The sequence below is a fragment of the Phaethon aethereus genome (assembly GCF_964289735.1).
Source record: "Phaethon aethereus genome assembly, chromosome: 9".
NCBI classification, from domain to species: Eukaryota; Metazoa; Chordata; class Aves; order Phaethontiformes; family Phaethontidae; genus Phaethon; species Phaethon aethereus.
In genome coordinates this window covers 21,646,952-21,663,641 of record NC_138585.1, presented here as the reverse complement: position 1 = coordinate 21,663,641, position 16,690 = coordinate 21,646,952, and the positions used below count along the sequence as shown (strand labels likewise).

The following is a 16,690-nucleotide window of genomic DNA, read 5'->3' as shown; positions in this document are numbered from 1 at the left end:
CTTTTGAGATTACTATATAGTTCAGGTTTCTGCTGTTTCTGTTGTAGCTTTGTTTTTTAAAAAACAAGGTTATTGCCTTGAGACTGTTTAGATAGCAGGTAGATTTGTATGTGTTTGAACAGTCATGCTGTGATGTCATTAAATGTCTTCTCAATGTGATTGAAACCTTCTCAAGAATCGTGTAAAGGGGCTGTGAAACACAGGAACAAAAGTTGTAATTAAAGAGATGCCTTCAGGTTTAAAAACTTTTAAAAATCTCTTAATCGAAATGTTAAAAAATCCCCAAAAAGCCCTGATTTAAACATTTATCTGCAACGTTTTAACAACTTAGACTTACAAATTACATCTAAAATTAATGCTGTGTTAATGTTTAATTTTTATTGTTCTTTTTCCTACTATGCCATGGAGAGACAGAATTTTGGCTGCTGTGAATCATGTTGCTCCACGGATATCTTTAAAGGGGGTAGTATTTACTAGAGGTGGACTGCACATACAGAAGTGATCTTTTGTTTCTATTTTGACTGTAACTGTCAGTCTTTTTGGACAGACCTTGCACAAGTATGTAAGAGTGGCGGGACCAGAAATGTTTAACAAAAAAAAAAAAAGAGTGATATAGCCACCTTTCAAAAATACTTATGAAATGGAAGCTATTTCTTGAAGGTATTTTAAAATATTTTTCTGTGAGAATCTGCAGCCTTTATTTCTACTGGGTAATACGCAATTGCATTCTTCATAGCACTGAAGTGAAACTGTGAAGCAATAATTATGCTAATTTAAAAATGGAAAAATACCAAGATCTGTCCCTTTCTAACTTGTAAAACATTTTCCTGCTAACCTCAGGAACTTTAATATACAGGATCTAGTGTATTTTAGTATTAGAGGAGAACTAATCTTTACACTGTTCTTGTAGCAAACTAGTAATTTAGTAGGTAGGTCTGAGGAAGTTATGCTATACTATATGAACGGTTAAATGTAAATTATCTGTAGTATTTCAAATTCTTAACATTCTTAAAAAGAAACCTTATAATAGATGTTGAAAGCCTTTGTACCTACTGTTTATTAAGTGTTTAGTTACCTAACGGATTTGAAAGCTACACTAGTATGTGGCACTGAGTCTTGAGCTTGTTTTCCAGTTTTCATCTTATATTTATTGCAATTCTGTAGCTAAGATTTCACTATTAAATACTTAGGTGAAAGAAATACAAACATGTCACCAACTAGAATTGTTTACAGCAATTTCCCCAGAAAATGTGTATTTATGTATCTTTAGCCTTTTAATGGTTTTTTTCTTAACCCTTACTCTGCAATTGCAGCAAATTCTTTACATTGCCAGCATTTCTTAGACCATACATATCTTGAATATGATTATCTGATTCAGGTTTTTGCTGTTAGAGAGAATGCTATTAACTGAATAAAGAATTGATTCCTTAGTAGCCATTAAAGCGCTCAGAACGTGCTTCCAAAAAGTACCATGATGACCTCTAATCTTCTGCCCGGTATGGGACATTTCATATGCCTACCAAAGGCTTCTTCTCTTGCCCCTCCTACCCTTTCAATTAGATATGACTTTCATTATCCTTTGAAAGACTCAGCCGTGTTGAATCACACTCTTCATTCTCTGCTATGTCCGATCCCAGAGACTGCAGTATATATCAACAGAGGGTGAAAGGTTTGTAGACTCACTCACTACTAAGTATGAATCAGCTAATACCTGTTTGCACTAGTGTAAGTTCCAGCGTTTAAAGTGTTTCAAGCCAAAAAATGCTGTGTAAACAAGATGTTGGGATAAGTTGTTAAGAGTCTGGTTGCAAATAAGTAAGTAGAACTTTGATTTGTGTTTGTTTTTCAGAGCCAGAGCTTCAGCTGTGTGGAAAAGACTAAATGCCCAGGATCTAATGTGAGTTCTGTGCAGATACAGGGAGATTCAGATTATTTCATCAATCAGCTTGGAGTACCTGCCATGCAGTTTTCTTATGAGGACATCAAAACATCGGAGGTAGTTATGAATAAAAATGGACAAACTGAAAATAGCAGAAATACAGAATTGGGTTTTCTCGGGTTATATCCTTACGTGACAAGCGTGTTGTAGTGGAAAGTTATCTCGTGTAAGTGCATTTTTTTAGATCTTCAGAGGATTACCACAGAGCTTAAAAGTGACTGATGTTTTTTTAGGGGTATGGCATTCAAACAAACAGATGAATGTGTTTAGAACAAATTTAAAAAAAAAAATTTGAGAACATTATGTTAAAATGTTAATATTGCTGATAGTATTACAGGTTACATATTGTCTAACCCAACTTTTCAGACTACTTTCAACATAGCAGAAATGAGTTTTGATGTGTATTTTTTTTCCTGCACAGCAGGATGAGACACATTAATTTTGAAGAAATTAATTTTCTATCCGTTTTCATACTGTGGGCAAAATATGACTCTAGTATATTCATTGTTTATAACTATGTGTTATGCTTGATTGGAGTCTTCAAAACACCATGTTCTTTTTCAGTCCATTGTCCTCTGCAAGGTAAGTGGAAAGAAGAGGCTTGTTACTCTGTTTGGAGACCAGGTTAGAAGTAGACACAGATAAACTGTCAGGAAAGTTTGTCCTTCCTCTGCCTTCACCACTGTAGGGTATATTTGCACCCAGACAGCTCAAACATAACCCTCGGTTGGTCAGCTGAAGATCAGGAGGCCTGGCATTAGTTATTTCGAGATACAGTGGTCGTGAGAAAAGGTGTGTGTTTTTTTGTAACTGTAACAGTGCATTGACTTCATAATTCCTTCATTTCTCTTCTTGCACTCTGATTATCTGCATATGTGCGTATCTTTCCAAGTTCAAGACCAAAGCTGCAGCTGAGTTGAACCGGAATGCTTCCTAGCACTGCATGCTAATATGCTTCTGTTTCACAAATGCAAAACAAAACAGAAATATGCCAAATATTGGAGCATTGTTGTGATGTTTTGTAAATTGAAATAGATTAAGTCAGGGACTTACATGAATAAGGAGACTTCTGTTTCTAAACATCACTACACCTATTAGGCAAAGTATTGTATTTCAGATTAAACACAAGGCAAAGGCTGTAAGGAAATGTGAAGGCAGAAGGTCTGAGTGCAATGACAGGCTTGTGGTCCAGTGCAAATTTCTGTTGTCACTTAGCAGCTATGCCACATAGTTGTCATTCCAGATCTGTGTATGCAAGATCTATAGAGCATGAGAAAGAATCTGCAAACTTCAGTATATCAAAATAATAAGTATTTCCCAGCAACATATACAATATGAACACTGAAGGTTCTCTTGGCTATTGTCTATTTCAGTCCTACCAAAGTTGTTATTCGTGTTCAGTTAACTTTGCAGATGTGCGTTTTAGTCTCAGCACAATGCTGGAAATGACTCCGCAATGTAATTGAAATCATAAAAGAAAGTATTTTCATAGTTGCTTAAATATGACACAGCAAATTTGATTCTCCATTGAAAACTCAGCTTTTGTCCTTCTTTCAAAATAATTTCCTAGAAGTAAACTTGTGATAAGTGTAAACTGAAGTCTTGAAGTTGATGTACTGCCATAGGAGATCCTGACACCATGAGATCTACTTCGTATGAGAAATAAATCTGCTTAGCAAAATGTAAATTTCTGTTGGCAAGAGGGTGGATTTTTTCCTAAAAGTGAAGTTAGCCAGAATGATTAAATTTTTATTCTTTGCTGTATTTGTGTTATTTGTTGTACTGATTATTAGCAGTCCTTCAAAATGTAGGCTTATTGTCTCTCCTAGTTTTCTATATTCTACCAGACAAGCAACCTGTTTATTGTTCACTGTTTATTGCAATTGTTTATTGGGGATTCTGCTTATTGTATGAAACAGGGATAGTACTATTATACAGCAGACAGAAATTACTCTGGGTTTACAGCCATATTAATAAACGTAGGAATTTCTCTTGTGCAGGTTAGTGACTGAAAATGATCTGTTGAGTTGCAGGGGCGGGATTTCTTGTTTGTTTTGAAGACATTCAGCTTTTTTAACTATGCCTTAGCTTTGTCAGCTTCGTTGCAAAAAAAGATTTGGAAAAACAGATTTCAGAAATGGGATGTTTTGATGTGCTTTTGTAGACTACCAAGTCATTTTACTGGGTTGGTTTCCTCTGCTGTCTCTTTCACTGCTGTGACCCCAGGAAATTCTCTTCTTTTGGAATATACATTAGTTGTTTATTTGATCCACCTCCCACACAGTGTGCGGAGTCACATAAAAACTGATGCTATTCCACACTCAAAAAAAACTGTTTTAGAGTAAAAAAGCTGAAGACCTGTGCCTTGTCGTCTGCCTACAGAGCAACAGTTATAGGTCAGCTTTAGAAATTCATTTCTTACACAGTAAGTGTAATGCCAATCCTCAGGGAGAAGATTGTAAAAGCTTTTCATTGACAGGAACCTAAGGAGTAAATAAGAAGAAATAAAAGTTGTCAGAGGAACCATTCAGACCAGAAGAGTAAGTAAAACCGTCTTGCTTGAAATTACCTAATACAGCAAACCACAGCCTTGAGGAAGTTAAATCTGCATGGAAAATGCCTGTGGTCAGATCTGTGAGCCAGTAAAGCGCATTCTAATTATTCAACCACTAGAATAAAAATGCACTGAGTGAAATGCTCATTTATTTACTAGCAGAAAATACGCAGCATTTTAGTCTGCAAGTAAGAACAAAACTTAAAAGAATTGCTCAAGTGGAAAAAAAACACAATATCAACCCAGTTTCCAAGCATTCCCTTTCAGTTGCTGAAGCAAGCCTTCCTCTCCTCCTAACCTCTGGTACGCTGGCTTCACCTGCACATGAAGGTCACATTCTGATTTGTAATGTATTAGGAGAAAGGCTGATCAGCTTTTCCTAATACTGGAGATTCTCTTACTTTGAGGAGTCATGCTATTCAAGTTAATGATTAATTTACATCTAAGTGACCATGTAGAGCCTCCAGAAAGAGAAGTAATGTTGTTTTCAAATCTGAGTTTCTATGCTAGTGAAAGCCCATGGTTATAAGTCTATTAGTCTTCACCTCAGTGGAGAAGAGTATTAGAAATATCTTCACTTAGCTTTACATCAATAAGAAAGAGCAGCATAAAGTACAAAGGTCTTAGATCACAGACCTGTCTCTGTTACTCTCTGTAATGCAATAAGAGCTAGATATCAATGGAATTACTGCATCGTATGATCATTGGTACATTATCACCACATATGGTGGTGTGTGATCTGAAGAGCATGCATTCAGTTTCTAGTTGAACTCTTCATTTTTCTTCTTTCGGAATGGATATACATTGATTGTGTGCCTGTGTAATAGAAAATATTGCTTTATCACTTAATATCTTACTTATCACTTAATATCTTACCCTGTTTCTCTTCCCTTACATGTCTTATTTTACCCTTCTCTACTGCTTTTTCTCATCTTTTTAAATTTGCACCTTAGTGGAAATTCTCGTATTAAATGGTTTATTTCAGTTGTGTGACTGATAACTGTGTTCTTCCATATGAAGTTACATTTACAGTAGACTCAACTCATCTTTTGTGAATGACCTCTACAAAATACAAAAATAGTGTTAAAAATTTTTAATCTTAATCTTTAGAGCAATAAAAGGCTCATTATTCAAATCTGTGGCTGTGTTAATAGAAAGTGGTTTTAGTCACAGTGAATGCTTACTTGTTAACTGATATGAAATTACCTATAACTGGAGACATGAATGGAAAAGATGGATGAATCCAAAATACTCTGGGTTATCCTATTTAACACAACTTGGGAAGTTGTTTTGTGGTGGTAGAATGATTTATTTAACAAAGTGGATACAACCAATGTGTCTTTGGGGAAATGGCTGAAAAGCCTGTATGGAGGCAAGAGAATCTGTTAATCAGATTCCTACATTCATTTCTTTATAATCAAAGTCACTTGAAACTAAAATCCTTCAAAATTTTGTTGACACATGTTCTAGCTGACTATGCTGAGGTGTTTCAGACATTAAATGTGCTGAGTTCCCACAATTATAAGTAATATCAATGGAGTTTATGAGTGTTTAATACCTCTGAAACTTGATTGGAAATTATTTCATGGTCAGAGAACCAAAGCAAACATATTCTTTTACTTATTTAAAAAAAACCCCAAACTTAATTTCTCTGTTGCAGTAGAACAGGGTTTAGCAGCGGTACTACGAGGAACATTTAATCCAAATCTGTAAAGCACCTTTCATAAAAAAAGTGATGTTTCTGAGAAACAGTTTATACTTCTGGACAAACCACTGCACCCAAAGTTTAGGTTCTTTTCCCAGTTTAGCTTTTGTCTTTCCTTCCTCTTTTTTTCACACATTTGTGTAATGGAACAATGCTACCTCTTGATGAAGGGCTTGAAGTATAAACGTGAGAAGGATTCTAAAAGAGCAAGGTATACAAGTGGTAGTGATTTTATTAAAATGTGTGAAAGTTTCAATTTTTTGTATCGTTTTGGAATTTTACCTATGAACATTTCAAAAAGTTCTTTGGAATATAAATGTCATCACAGTGAGCTAATACTGGACTTGTAGCTTTATTCAGCAGTATAGATTACCTCTACTACAGAGGCAGAGTAAAATAAATCCCTTGGGGGTCTGAGGGGTTTTTGCCCCATTACTTTTTAGCTGCAATAGAAGCATCACCTGTTATGGAAAAGACGTAATTTAAAATGCAAGCTGTTTACACAGAGAGAGTGATTTCAGTCAGTATATACTGAGAAGGACTATATGTGCCAGGATATATTTTCATAAGGGCTGCTTCCACGTGCTTATGGTACCAGTTGCTTAAGGCTGGTGTGCTCAGATAGGGTATTATTTGTGGAGGAGGAGGGGCAGATTCCACAGGATCACTGAAACTCTGAGGCAAAATTAAGGGCTATTTTGTAGTCCTGCTTCTGTTTTGGCCTCATCAAACATGGAAAGGAGAAGACAGATACTACTATGCCAAGAATATGCGTGTTAGTACTTGGGGTGTATGAAGAAAGGACACATAAGACTTCCATAGTGTTGTAAAGGCTGAGTGAGCTCACTCTTTCAAAGAACATTCTGCTGATTTACTTAAAACAGATAAATGTTAATTTTGCATCTTAAAATGTACCACATACATGTCTTAAAATATAACACAGCTTTTGCAGTAGGGTGTGTCATGGTTTAGCCCCAGCCGGCAACTAAGCACCACGCAGCCGCTCGCTCACTCTCCCTCCCACAGCGGGACGGGGGAGAGAATTAGGAAAAACCTCGTGGGTTGAGATAAACACGGTTTAATAGGACAGAAAGAAAGAAGGGAACAATAATGATAATACCAACAAAGGAATGTATAAGAACAAGTGATGCCCAATACAGAAATTGCTCACCACCCCGTGATCGACAGCCCGTCCCCGAGCAGCGATTTCCGCCCCCCCGGCCAACTCCAGTTTATGTACTGGGCATGACGTCGTATGGTAGGGAATATCTCTTTGGCCAGTCTGGGTCAGCTGTCCCGGCTGTGTCCCCTCCCAGCTCCCCGTGCACCCCCAGCCTGCTCGCTGGCAGGCCAGCACAAGAAGCTGGACTGTCCTTGACGGCTCAGCAACAACCCAAAACATCAGCACATTATCAACAGTTCCTCATCCCAAATCCAAAACACAGTCTCACACTAGCTTCTGTGAGGAAAACCAGCTCTATCCTGGCTGAAACCAGGACAGTATCCACCCCTTATTCTATACCATTTACGTCATGCTCAGGTCCTATACTTTTCAATACATTCCAATTATTCATTATTACTCTTCCTGTCCTTTAATATATACACACAGATATCACTCTCTTAGTCCATGGGCCATCACTTAAAATGTCTATGGAGTTCAGTCAGTCCATGACTCTGGGCTTCATCCATCATAGCAGTCTCTCAGGGCAGGGGAGATGGTATGTGGTGTTGGATTGTCATCTGGCACGGTCCATGTCCATGATCTGCAGGTCGAAGATGTCGATCTCGAGGGATTTGTTGGGCGCAAGCTGCTGAAGCCAGTTCTGGTTTCATCACTGCTGCACGTTGCTTGGTTTCAGTGAAGCTCATTCTTCATCAGTCTGGGTGATTCTTACTATAATACCATTGATATGGTAGATAGCAGCCATAGTAGTAATGTCATTCTGAACAATTAACATAATACAATTCAAATCATTGACTGTTTTCACCCAAAATCAAGTCTCCTTGAGGTACACATCGGACTTCCCCATCCTTCCGCATTACCCACCAAGTGCACCCAGGTCCCTGGGCAAAGGCAATCCCACGAATGGGTTTGCCTTTTCCTAATGCAGGAGTAACCCAGACTGTCTTCCCCAGCATGTTTCTCACATGCACCACAGGGACTTTATCCCCTTCTACAGTACGTAGAAGTTTTGATTGGGCAGGGCCGGCTCTATTAGTAGATCCCCTAGTGTTGACTAACCAGGTGGCTTTGGCTAAATGTTTATCCCAATTTTTGAATGTCCCATCACCCATTGCTCTCAGTGTAGTCTTTAACAGTCCGTTGTATCGTTCAATTTTTCCGGAAGCTGGTGCATGATAGGGGATATGATACACCCACTCAATGCCGTGCTCTTTGGCCCAGGCGTCTATGAGGTTGTTTCGGAAATGAGTCCCATTGTCTGACTCAATTCTTTCGGGGGTGCCATGTCGCCATAAGACTTGCTTTTCAAGGCCCAGGATAGTGTTCCGGGCGGTGGCATGGGGCACAGGGTATGTTTCCAGCCATCCGGTGGTTGCTTCCACCATGGTAAGCACATAGCGCTTGCCTTGGCGAGTTTGTGGAAGTGTGATATAGTCAATCTGCCAGGCCTCCCCATATTTATATTTCAACCATCGTCCTTCATACCAGAGAGGCTTTAACCGCTTGGCTTGTTTGATCGCAGCACACGTTTCACATTCATGGATAACCTGTGCAATAGCATCCATGGTCAGGTCCACCCCTCGATCCCGAGCCCATCTATATGTTGCATCTCTTCCCTGATGGCCTGAGGTGTCATGGGCCCACCGAGCTATAAATAATTCACCCTTATGTTGCCAGTCCAGATCCACCTGAGCCACTTCAATCTTAGCAGCCTGATCCACCTGATGGTTGTTTTGATGTTCTTCGGTGGCCCGACTCTTGGGTACGTGAGCATCTACGTGACGTACTTTTATGACGAGATTCTCTAGTCGGGCAGCAATATCTTGCCACAATTCAGCAGCCCAGATGGGCTTGCCTCTGCGTTGCCAGTTGCTCTGCTTCCATTGCTGCAGCCACCCCCATAGAGCATTTGCCACCATCCATGAGTCAGTATAAAGATAGAGTACTGGCCATTTTTCTCGTTCAGCAATATCTAAAGCCAGCTGGATGGCTTTCACCTCCGCAAACTGACTTGATTCACCTTGTCCTTCAGCCACTTCTGCAACTCGTCGTATAGGGCTCCATACAGCAGCTTTCCACCTTCGATGTTTGCCTACAATACGACAGGACCCATCAGTAAACAGGGCATATTGCCTTTCGTTCTCTGGCAGTTCATTATATGGTGGAGCCTCTTCAGCACGCGCCACCTCCTCTTCCGGTGATATTCCAAAATCTTTGCCTTCTGGCCAGTCCATGATCACTTCCAAGATTCCCGGGCGATTAAGATTTCCTATTCGAGCCCGCTGTGTAATAAGTGCGACCCACTTACTCCACGTAGCATCAGTCGCATGATGCGTAGAGGGGACCCTCCCTTTGAACATCCAGCCCAGCACCGGCAGTCGGGGTGCCAGGAGGAGCTGTGCTTCAGTACCAACCACTTCTGAGGCAGCTCGAACTCCTTCATATGCCGCCAATATCTCCTTTTCAGTTGGAGTATAGCGGGACTCAGATCCCCTATATCCTCGACTCCAAAACCCTAGAGGTCGACCTCGAGTCTCTCCTGGTGCCTTCTGCCAGAGACTCCAGGTAGGGCCATTCTCCCCGGCTGCCGTGTAGAGCACATTTTTAACATCTTGTCCTGCCCGTACTGGCCCGAGGGCTACGGCATGAACTATCTCCTGTTTGATTTGTTCGAAGGCTTGTCGTTGCTCAGGGCCCCATTTAAAATCGTTCTTCTTCCGGGTCACTTGATAAAGAGGGCTTACAATCAGACTGTAATTTGGAATATGCATTCTCCAGAAACCCACAACACCCAGAAATGCTTGTGTTTCTTTTTTGCTAGTTGGTGGAGACATAGCTGTTATTTTGTTGATCACATCCGTTGGGATCTGTCGACGTCCATCTTGCCATTTTATTCCTAAAAACTGGATCTCTTGTGCAGGTCCCTTGACTTTACTTTGCTTTATAGCAAAACCAGCTTTCAGAAGGACTTGAATTATTTTCTTCCCTTTCTCGAAAACTTCTTCTGCTGTGTTGCCCCATACGATGATGTCATCAATGTATTGCAGATGCTCTGGAGCTTCACCCTGTTCCAGTGCAGTTTGTATCAGCCCATGGCAAATGGTAGGGCTGTGTTTCCACCCCTGGGGAAGTCGATTCCAGGTGTATTGGACACCTCTCCAAGTGAAAGCAAACTGTGGCCTGCACTCTGCTGCCAAAGGGATCGAGAAAAACGCGTTAGCAATATCAATGGTGGCGTACCACTTGGCTGCCTTTGACTCCAGTTCATATTGAAGTTCTAGCATGTCCGGCACAGCAGCGCTCAGTGGTGGCGTGACTTCATTCAGGCCACGATAGTCTACTGTCAGTCTCCACTCTCCATTAGACTTTCGCACTGGCCATATGGGGCTGTTGAAGGGTGAGTGAGTCTTGCTGATCACTCCTTGGCTCTCCAGCCGACGAATCAGCTCATGGATGGGGATCAGGGAGTCTCTGTTGGTGCGATATTGCCGCCGGTGCACTGTTGTGGTAGCGATCGGCACCTGTTGTTCTTTGACCCTGAGCAACCCCACCACCGAAGGGTCCTCTGAGAGACCAGGCAAGGTGGACAGCTGTTTAATTTCTTCCGTCTCCAAGGCAGCTATACCAAAAGCCCACCGGTACCCTTTTGGGTCCTTGAAATACCCTCTGCTGAGGTAGTCTATGCCCAGGATGCACGGAGCCTCCGGGCCAGTCACAATGGGGTGCTTCTGCCACTCATTCCCAGTTAGGCTCACTTCAGCCTCCAGTACAGTCAGCTGTTGGGATCCCCCTGTCACTCCGGAAATACAGATGGGCTCTGCCCCTATATGGCTTGATGGCATCAGGGTACATTGTGCACCGGTGTCCACTAAAGCCTTATATTCCTGTGGGTCTGACGTGCCAGGCCATCTAATCCACACAGTCCAATAAACTCGGTTGTCCCTCTCCTCCGCCTGGCTGGAGGCAGGGCCCCTCTAATCCTGCTCATAGTACTCGTTACCCACTTCTTGTAAATAGGAGTCAGAAGTCCCTTCAAGAGGATCAGAGGTGAGATCAGCTCTTCTATTCTTTCTGGGAAACTGCCCACTGGAAAGTGGAGCGACGATTTTCCTCGAGGAACCTGAACCCCCTTTTGTAATTGTTTTTCCTTGCAGCTCGCGTACTCGTGCCTCTAGGGTCGAGGTAGGTTTTCCATCCCACCTCCTCATGTCCTCTCCGTAGTCACGCAATTGAAACCACAGGGTGGCTCGTGGTGTGTATCCTCTATATCTTCTCTCTTGAACAGAAGAGCGCTTACTCCTAATGGCTGAGACACTGGTCCGTATGGGTGGAGGGTAGGGCATATCCTCTTTGAATTGCCGGAACTCTCGGGACAGTTTCTCTATAGCAGAGACGCAGGCCCGTAGGGAGGAAGAGAGACTTTCTTCGTATTGCCGGAGTTGGCCAGCCAATTCATCCACCGTTGGTCTCTCTCCGTCCTTCCAGGCCATTACTGCTAATGAGTTGGCATATGATGATGGTGCACTCCGTACAAACTTCCGCCACATAGGTTGCGTGCAATTGACTTCATCTGGATCTTTGGATGATTGTCCATTGTCCAAGTCACCATAAATCACTTCCAGCACCGCTAGCTCCCTCAGGTACTGGATACCTTTCTCCATGGTGGTCCACTTGCCTGGGTGACATAGAACATCTTCCTTGAAGGGATACCTTTCCTTCACACCCGACAGGAGTCGTCTCCAGAGGCTGAGGACTTGTGCACCTTTTCCAATTGCTTTGTCAACCTTAGACAAAACTGAAACCATGTTCCCCAGAAGTAGCAATAGAGGTATTTTAACCAGCCAAGGGTGTTCAAAATACTGAAAAATTATTGTGATGAAGGAGGAAATGTTATGATAGAGGGTATCAAAGGTACCATTCTGCATTTCCTCCATAAAAAACCTTTCAGAGGCAGAAGTATAATTGCTAATCGTCTCCACAAGACTGTAGCCAAAATACAGTAACGGCTTTAGTACAGAGCTCAGATGATACCACATTAAGCTCAAGGTCAGTGCTCTAAAAACAAAATTCACAGGCGAGACATTACTAATCATTGCAGAGTACAGCAGCCCGCAGAAACCAACACCGATCCTTAACATGTACAGCAAAGACGAGAGCATGATGCAAATCAAACTGATATTGTGACCTGCAACCGTTATTATCTCAAGCCTCGGGCCCCACGTTGGGCGCCAAAAAGGACTGTCGTGGTTTAGCCCCAGCCGGCAACTAAGCACCACGCAGCCGCTCGCTCACTCTCCCTCCCACAGCGGGACGGGGGAGAGAATTAGGAAAAACCTCGTGGGTTGAGATAAACACGGTTTAATAGGACAGAAAGAAAGAAGGGAACAATAATGATAATACCAACAAAGGAATGTATAAGAACAAGTGATGCCCAATACAGAAATTGCTCACCACCCCGTGATCGACAGCCCGTCCCCGAGCAGCGATTTCCGCCCCCCCGGCCAACTCCAGTTTATGTACTGGGCATGACGTCGTATGGTAGGGAATATCTCTTTGGCCAGTCTGGGTCAGCTGTCCCGGCTGTGTCCCCTCCCAGCTCCCCGTGCACCCCCAGCCTGCTCGCTGGCAGGCCAGCACAAGAAGCTGGACTGTCCTTGACGGCTCAGCAACAACCCAAAACATCAGCACATTATCAACAGTTCCTCATCCCAAATCCAAAACACAGTCTCACACTAGCTTCTGTGAGGAAAACCAGCTCTATCCTGGCTGAAACTAGGACAGGTTGTCAAGGGTGTCCCCAGCCTTCTCTAGAAAGTTGTTTGGCATAAATCCTCTCTGTCTTTTTATTTTTATTAAACACTGCATTTATTATATAAAAGTATAACATCAGGACCAACAGCATGGTCTGGAAGATTTTGTGTTGTTTCCTGTCTCTAGCCGTGGTTTTACCTGTCTGAGAGACTCAGAACTTCAGAAGTTTATTCATACCCCTTTTTTTAACTTTCTGTTTCTCTCATTTCTCTCCTTTATTTCTTTAAGCTTTGTCTTTTTTTTTCATTTTATATGAGCATCATCCCAAATCATTTTCCCTCTTCCTGGTGGGGCACCTTAAAAATGTAGTTTGCTCTGCTGGTTTCAACATTTTAATCTGATGGCCACATTTGCCTTTTTTCTTTCATGAGAGGTAATGGAGGAAAGTAGTTTTTAAAATATATATATTTTGAAATATACTAGTAGACTACTTCACTAAAGAGAAAAGAACTAATCCTGTATTTGCAAGTTAACTCATTTTGATTATGTCTGTCTTATTACAGCTTATAGCATAGTTGCTGAAGTACTTGAATATAAGTAAATCAGAGACTGAGAAAAATAGCCTTGCTGTGGCTGCCTAATGTTTTGGGTACAAGAGAAGATATAATCTGGATTTGCCATGGTTTCAGTTAGAGATTTGATTGTTCCTTCAGCAGTGTAAATCAAACAACATTAAACTGTTCAGCATTTTGAAACCATTCTGCTCACTTGCAAACTTAAGCTGGCACAGGAGTATTTTGAGGTTTTTCAAGATGGAAATAGACTGTTACTATCCATTTCTATGTCATTGCAGTTGACAGTTTCATGAGGAATACAATTTTTTAAATTATACCTAGATAATTTCCTATGTTATCTGCGTATTATTCATCCTTCTCACTGCATCCTATTACATAATGATTCCTATCTATTAACGTAGAATCTTAAATCCCTTCTGTGATAATATCATAGGCTACATCAATGTTAGCATTATCATTTTGTTTTGAGAAAAAACAATTTGCTGCATGTTATTAAAAAAAAAACCAAAACAACCCTACCATCTGGGTTTTTTTATAATTTACTGATGGACACATATTTAGCATGAAATATTTTATGGTAGCAGTCCACGTTTAGGTATGCAGGGCTTACAGAACATTTACTTTTACACCTAGACCATAAAAGTTGTTTTCCATATCTTCACTCAAATTTAAGTACAGGCAAGAAGTATAAAAATTATCTGTCACCTTATTCACAGGCTAGACCAAAATAGTGTAATAGCATGGACCACTAAGCTAATTTAGAAGAAAAATGAGAGAGGTTTCTTTATAGAAGGCATTTGTATGTAATATATGTAGAAGAGTTTAGAATTCTGACAGTTTGAGATTGTATCCTCTTTAGAGAGAATGCATAATGATTTTTATTTCTGTTGAAATATGCATAACTTTTTGAAGGTAACTTTCAACTTTCATTAGAGCTCTTAAAAGTGATTTTCACCCACGCTGGTGTAAAACAGAGGCCACTAAATCTTAACTCTTCAATTAATGTGCCTTCTCAGTTGTTTTTACTGTCTGCCTTGAGTTCCTCCCTTCCCCCCTGTCCTGCCCTCTTTTCTTCCTTTTTTACCACTCTTTGGGGAAACTTACTGCAGTTTCTTGATTTCAGTATTATTTACATGTTTAGGCTGACATATCATGCGCTTCTTTCAAAAGAAATCAAAAGCCTTCCAAGTTTTCTTTGCTATGAGAAAAGAAACAGAGGAGCTGTCCTTGGTGGAGAGAGCTTAGGGTCTAGTTTACTGAAAGATAACTCCCGTGTTGCACGCTGTTTTTATCTCTTTCATGTGCTTGCGTTAGTGTAGAGGGAGGGATTAGTCAGTATGGAACGCTCTTCAGTGCATCTGGCTTGTGTCTTTTTAAAAGTGAATGGGAAACTGGTGTTTAAACCAAATTTTGTCTGTGGGGGAATAGTACTGAATGTCTGTAAGTTGTGGGGTTCTGGTGTCAGCGATTAGGGGCATTGTTTTAATCTTGTGCTATGGGGATCTTCACCTGCTTGTTTCATTTCTTGGGGATTTTTTTGTGTCAAGGTAAAGTTTTGAACTGAAGATACAAATTCATAGAAATCAGAGTGGCATGGGGAAGTTCTGGGTGTTGGCCGTGTGTAAATGATTAGGACTCTATCCAGTCAGCCAGACTGGCCACACTGGGACCTTACCACAAATGTCCCACTGATGACCAGGTGAGTCTGTTTGCTGTCATTATTGATTCACTGATACACTGAGTTGGTTCCAGCTATGACATTGACATGATGTTTATGTTATTTAATTTTAATTCAGTGAAAGTGTCTATGTAATTAACCTCTGTGAGAAGTTTAATTTAATTTAAGTGGAACTTGTAGGAAGCATTTGGAGGGTTTTTTATTATCAAATTTGCAACTGCCTTATCAATCTTTGCAGCATAGGTAATTTAGTAGTGTAGTTGATGGCCACTGGCTCTACTACCACGTGAATAGCTACATCCATTACTATTATAACCTCCAGCACCCTGTTTCTTAGATTTCACAAAAAACCCCAATGAAAATAAAGTTAATTTCTGCCTACCAGTGAGCTATTATCATTTCCGTGACTGCCAAAATTTATTAAAAACTACTATTTCTTTGAAAGAACAGTTCTCTGTCTTTGTATCTCTGATGGACTGTATATGTCAACAAAACTGAAAACAACCAGTAAACAATTTGCAAACTTGAGAAGGATAGATAATCCCTAGTGACAGACACAGACACAACCTGTCTTGTAGCTGCAATGTCTGAGCTCCAATTTACCTAGGAATGTAACATGTATTTGTAATGTGAAGCATCTGGTTGTGTTGTGAACAAGCTCTGATAACTGTCACTGTAAATTTCTGACCAATGGTCTCTTACATTCTCTCTTAGCAAAGTTCTTGTCAAGGATTATTTGTTTAGATTATTATTTTTTTAAAAAAACCACACATTTATTTTTATATACATTTGTTTATATACATATAACCAAGGTGGCATTATGGAAGGCAGCGAAGTCTGTAGTGTAGTTTTGTCAGCAAGTTCTGGGTAAAGTGAGAAATTTAACTCCACAGACACAGCCTTGTACATGTGTGTGTATGTCTAAAGCAAACATGAGTTGTCTGTTCTATGATACCCTTTGTTGAGAGCCATTTTTGTATCACTAATATCATCCACTGGTCAAACAGTTACAGTGCTTAAAGTCAATGGGTTTTTGTGTTATGAAGTTTCAGATCTCTATATTCCTAATGCAGTTATCTCAACATTTTGTATGACATCATTAATCTCACTGTTACTCCATATCCAGATCATTTTCTCCTTCCAGTATGTCCTCCAGTCCCTTTCCAGACAGGAAGGAGTTAGTTACTGTCTTGAGATTTATGACTGGATACTTGGATGTTCTATGGCTGACCAGGCTCTTCTGGTAAATTTTATGCTGGTTTTCTTCTATTATTATTTATGTCCTCCTGGATTGTGTCACCCAAT

The 16,690-nt window shown here is 40.7% G+C and overlaps 1 protein-coding gene across 1 annotated transcript in view; it reads left to right on the top strand.

The window, feature by feature from the left end:
- The window catches only part of NAALADL2 (N-acetylated alpha-linked acidic dipeptidase like 2), a gene marked incomplete at both ends in the record, with an annotated part of 379,117 nt that overhangs the window by 282,882 nt on the left and 79,545 nt on the right, over positions 1–16,690 (top strand). The window contains one exon of the mRNA XM_082003692.1: positions 1,850–1,996. Coding sequence (XP_081859818.1) covers positions 1,850–1,996 — 147 coding nt within the window. The remainder of the gene's footprint in view (positions 1–1,849; positions 1,997–16,690) is intronic.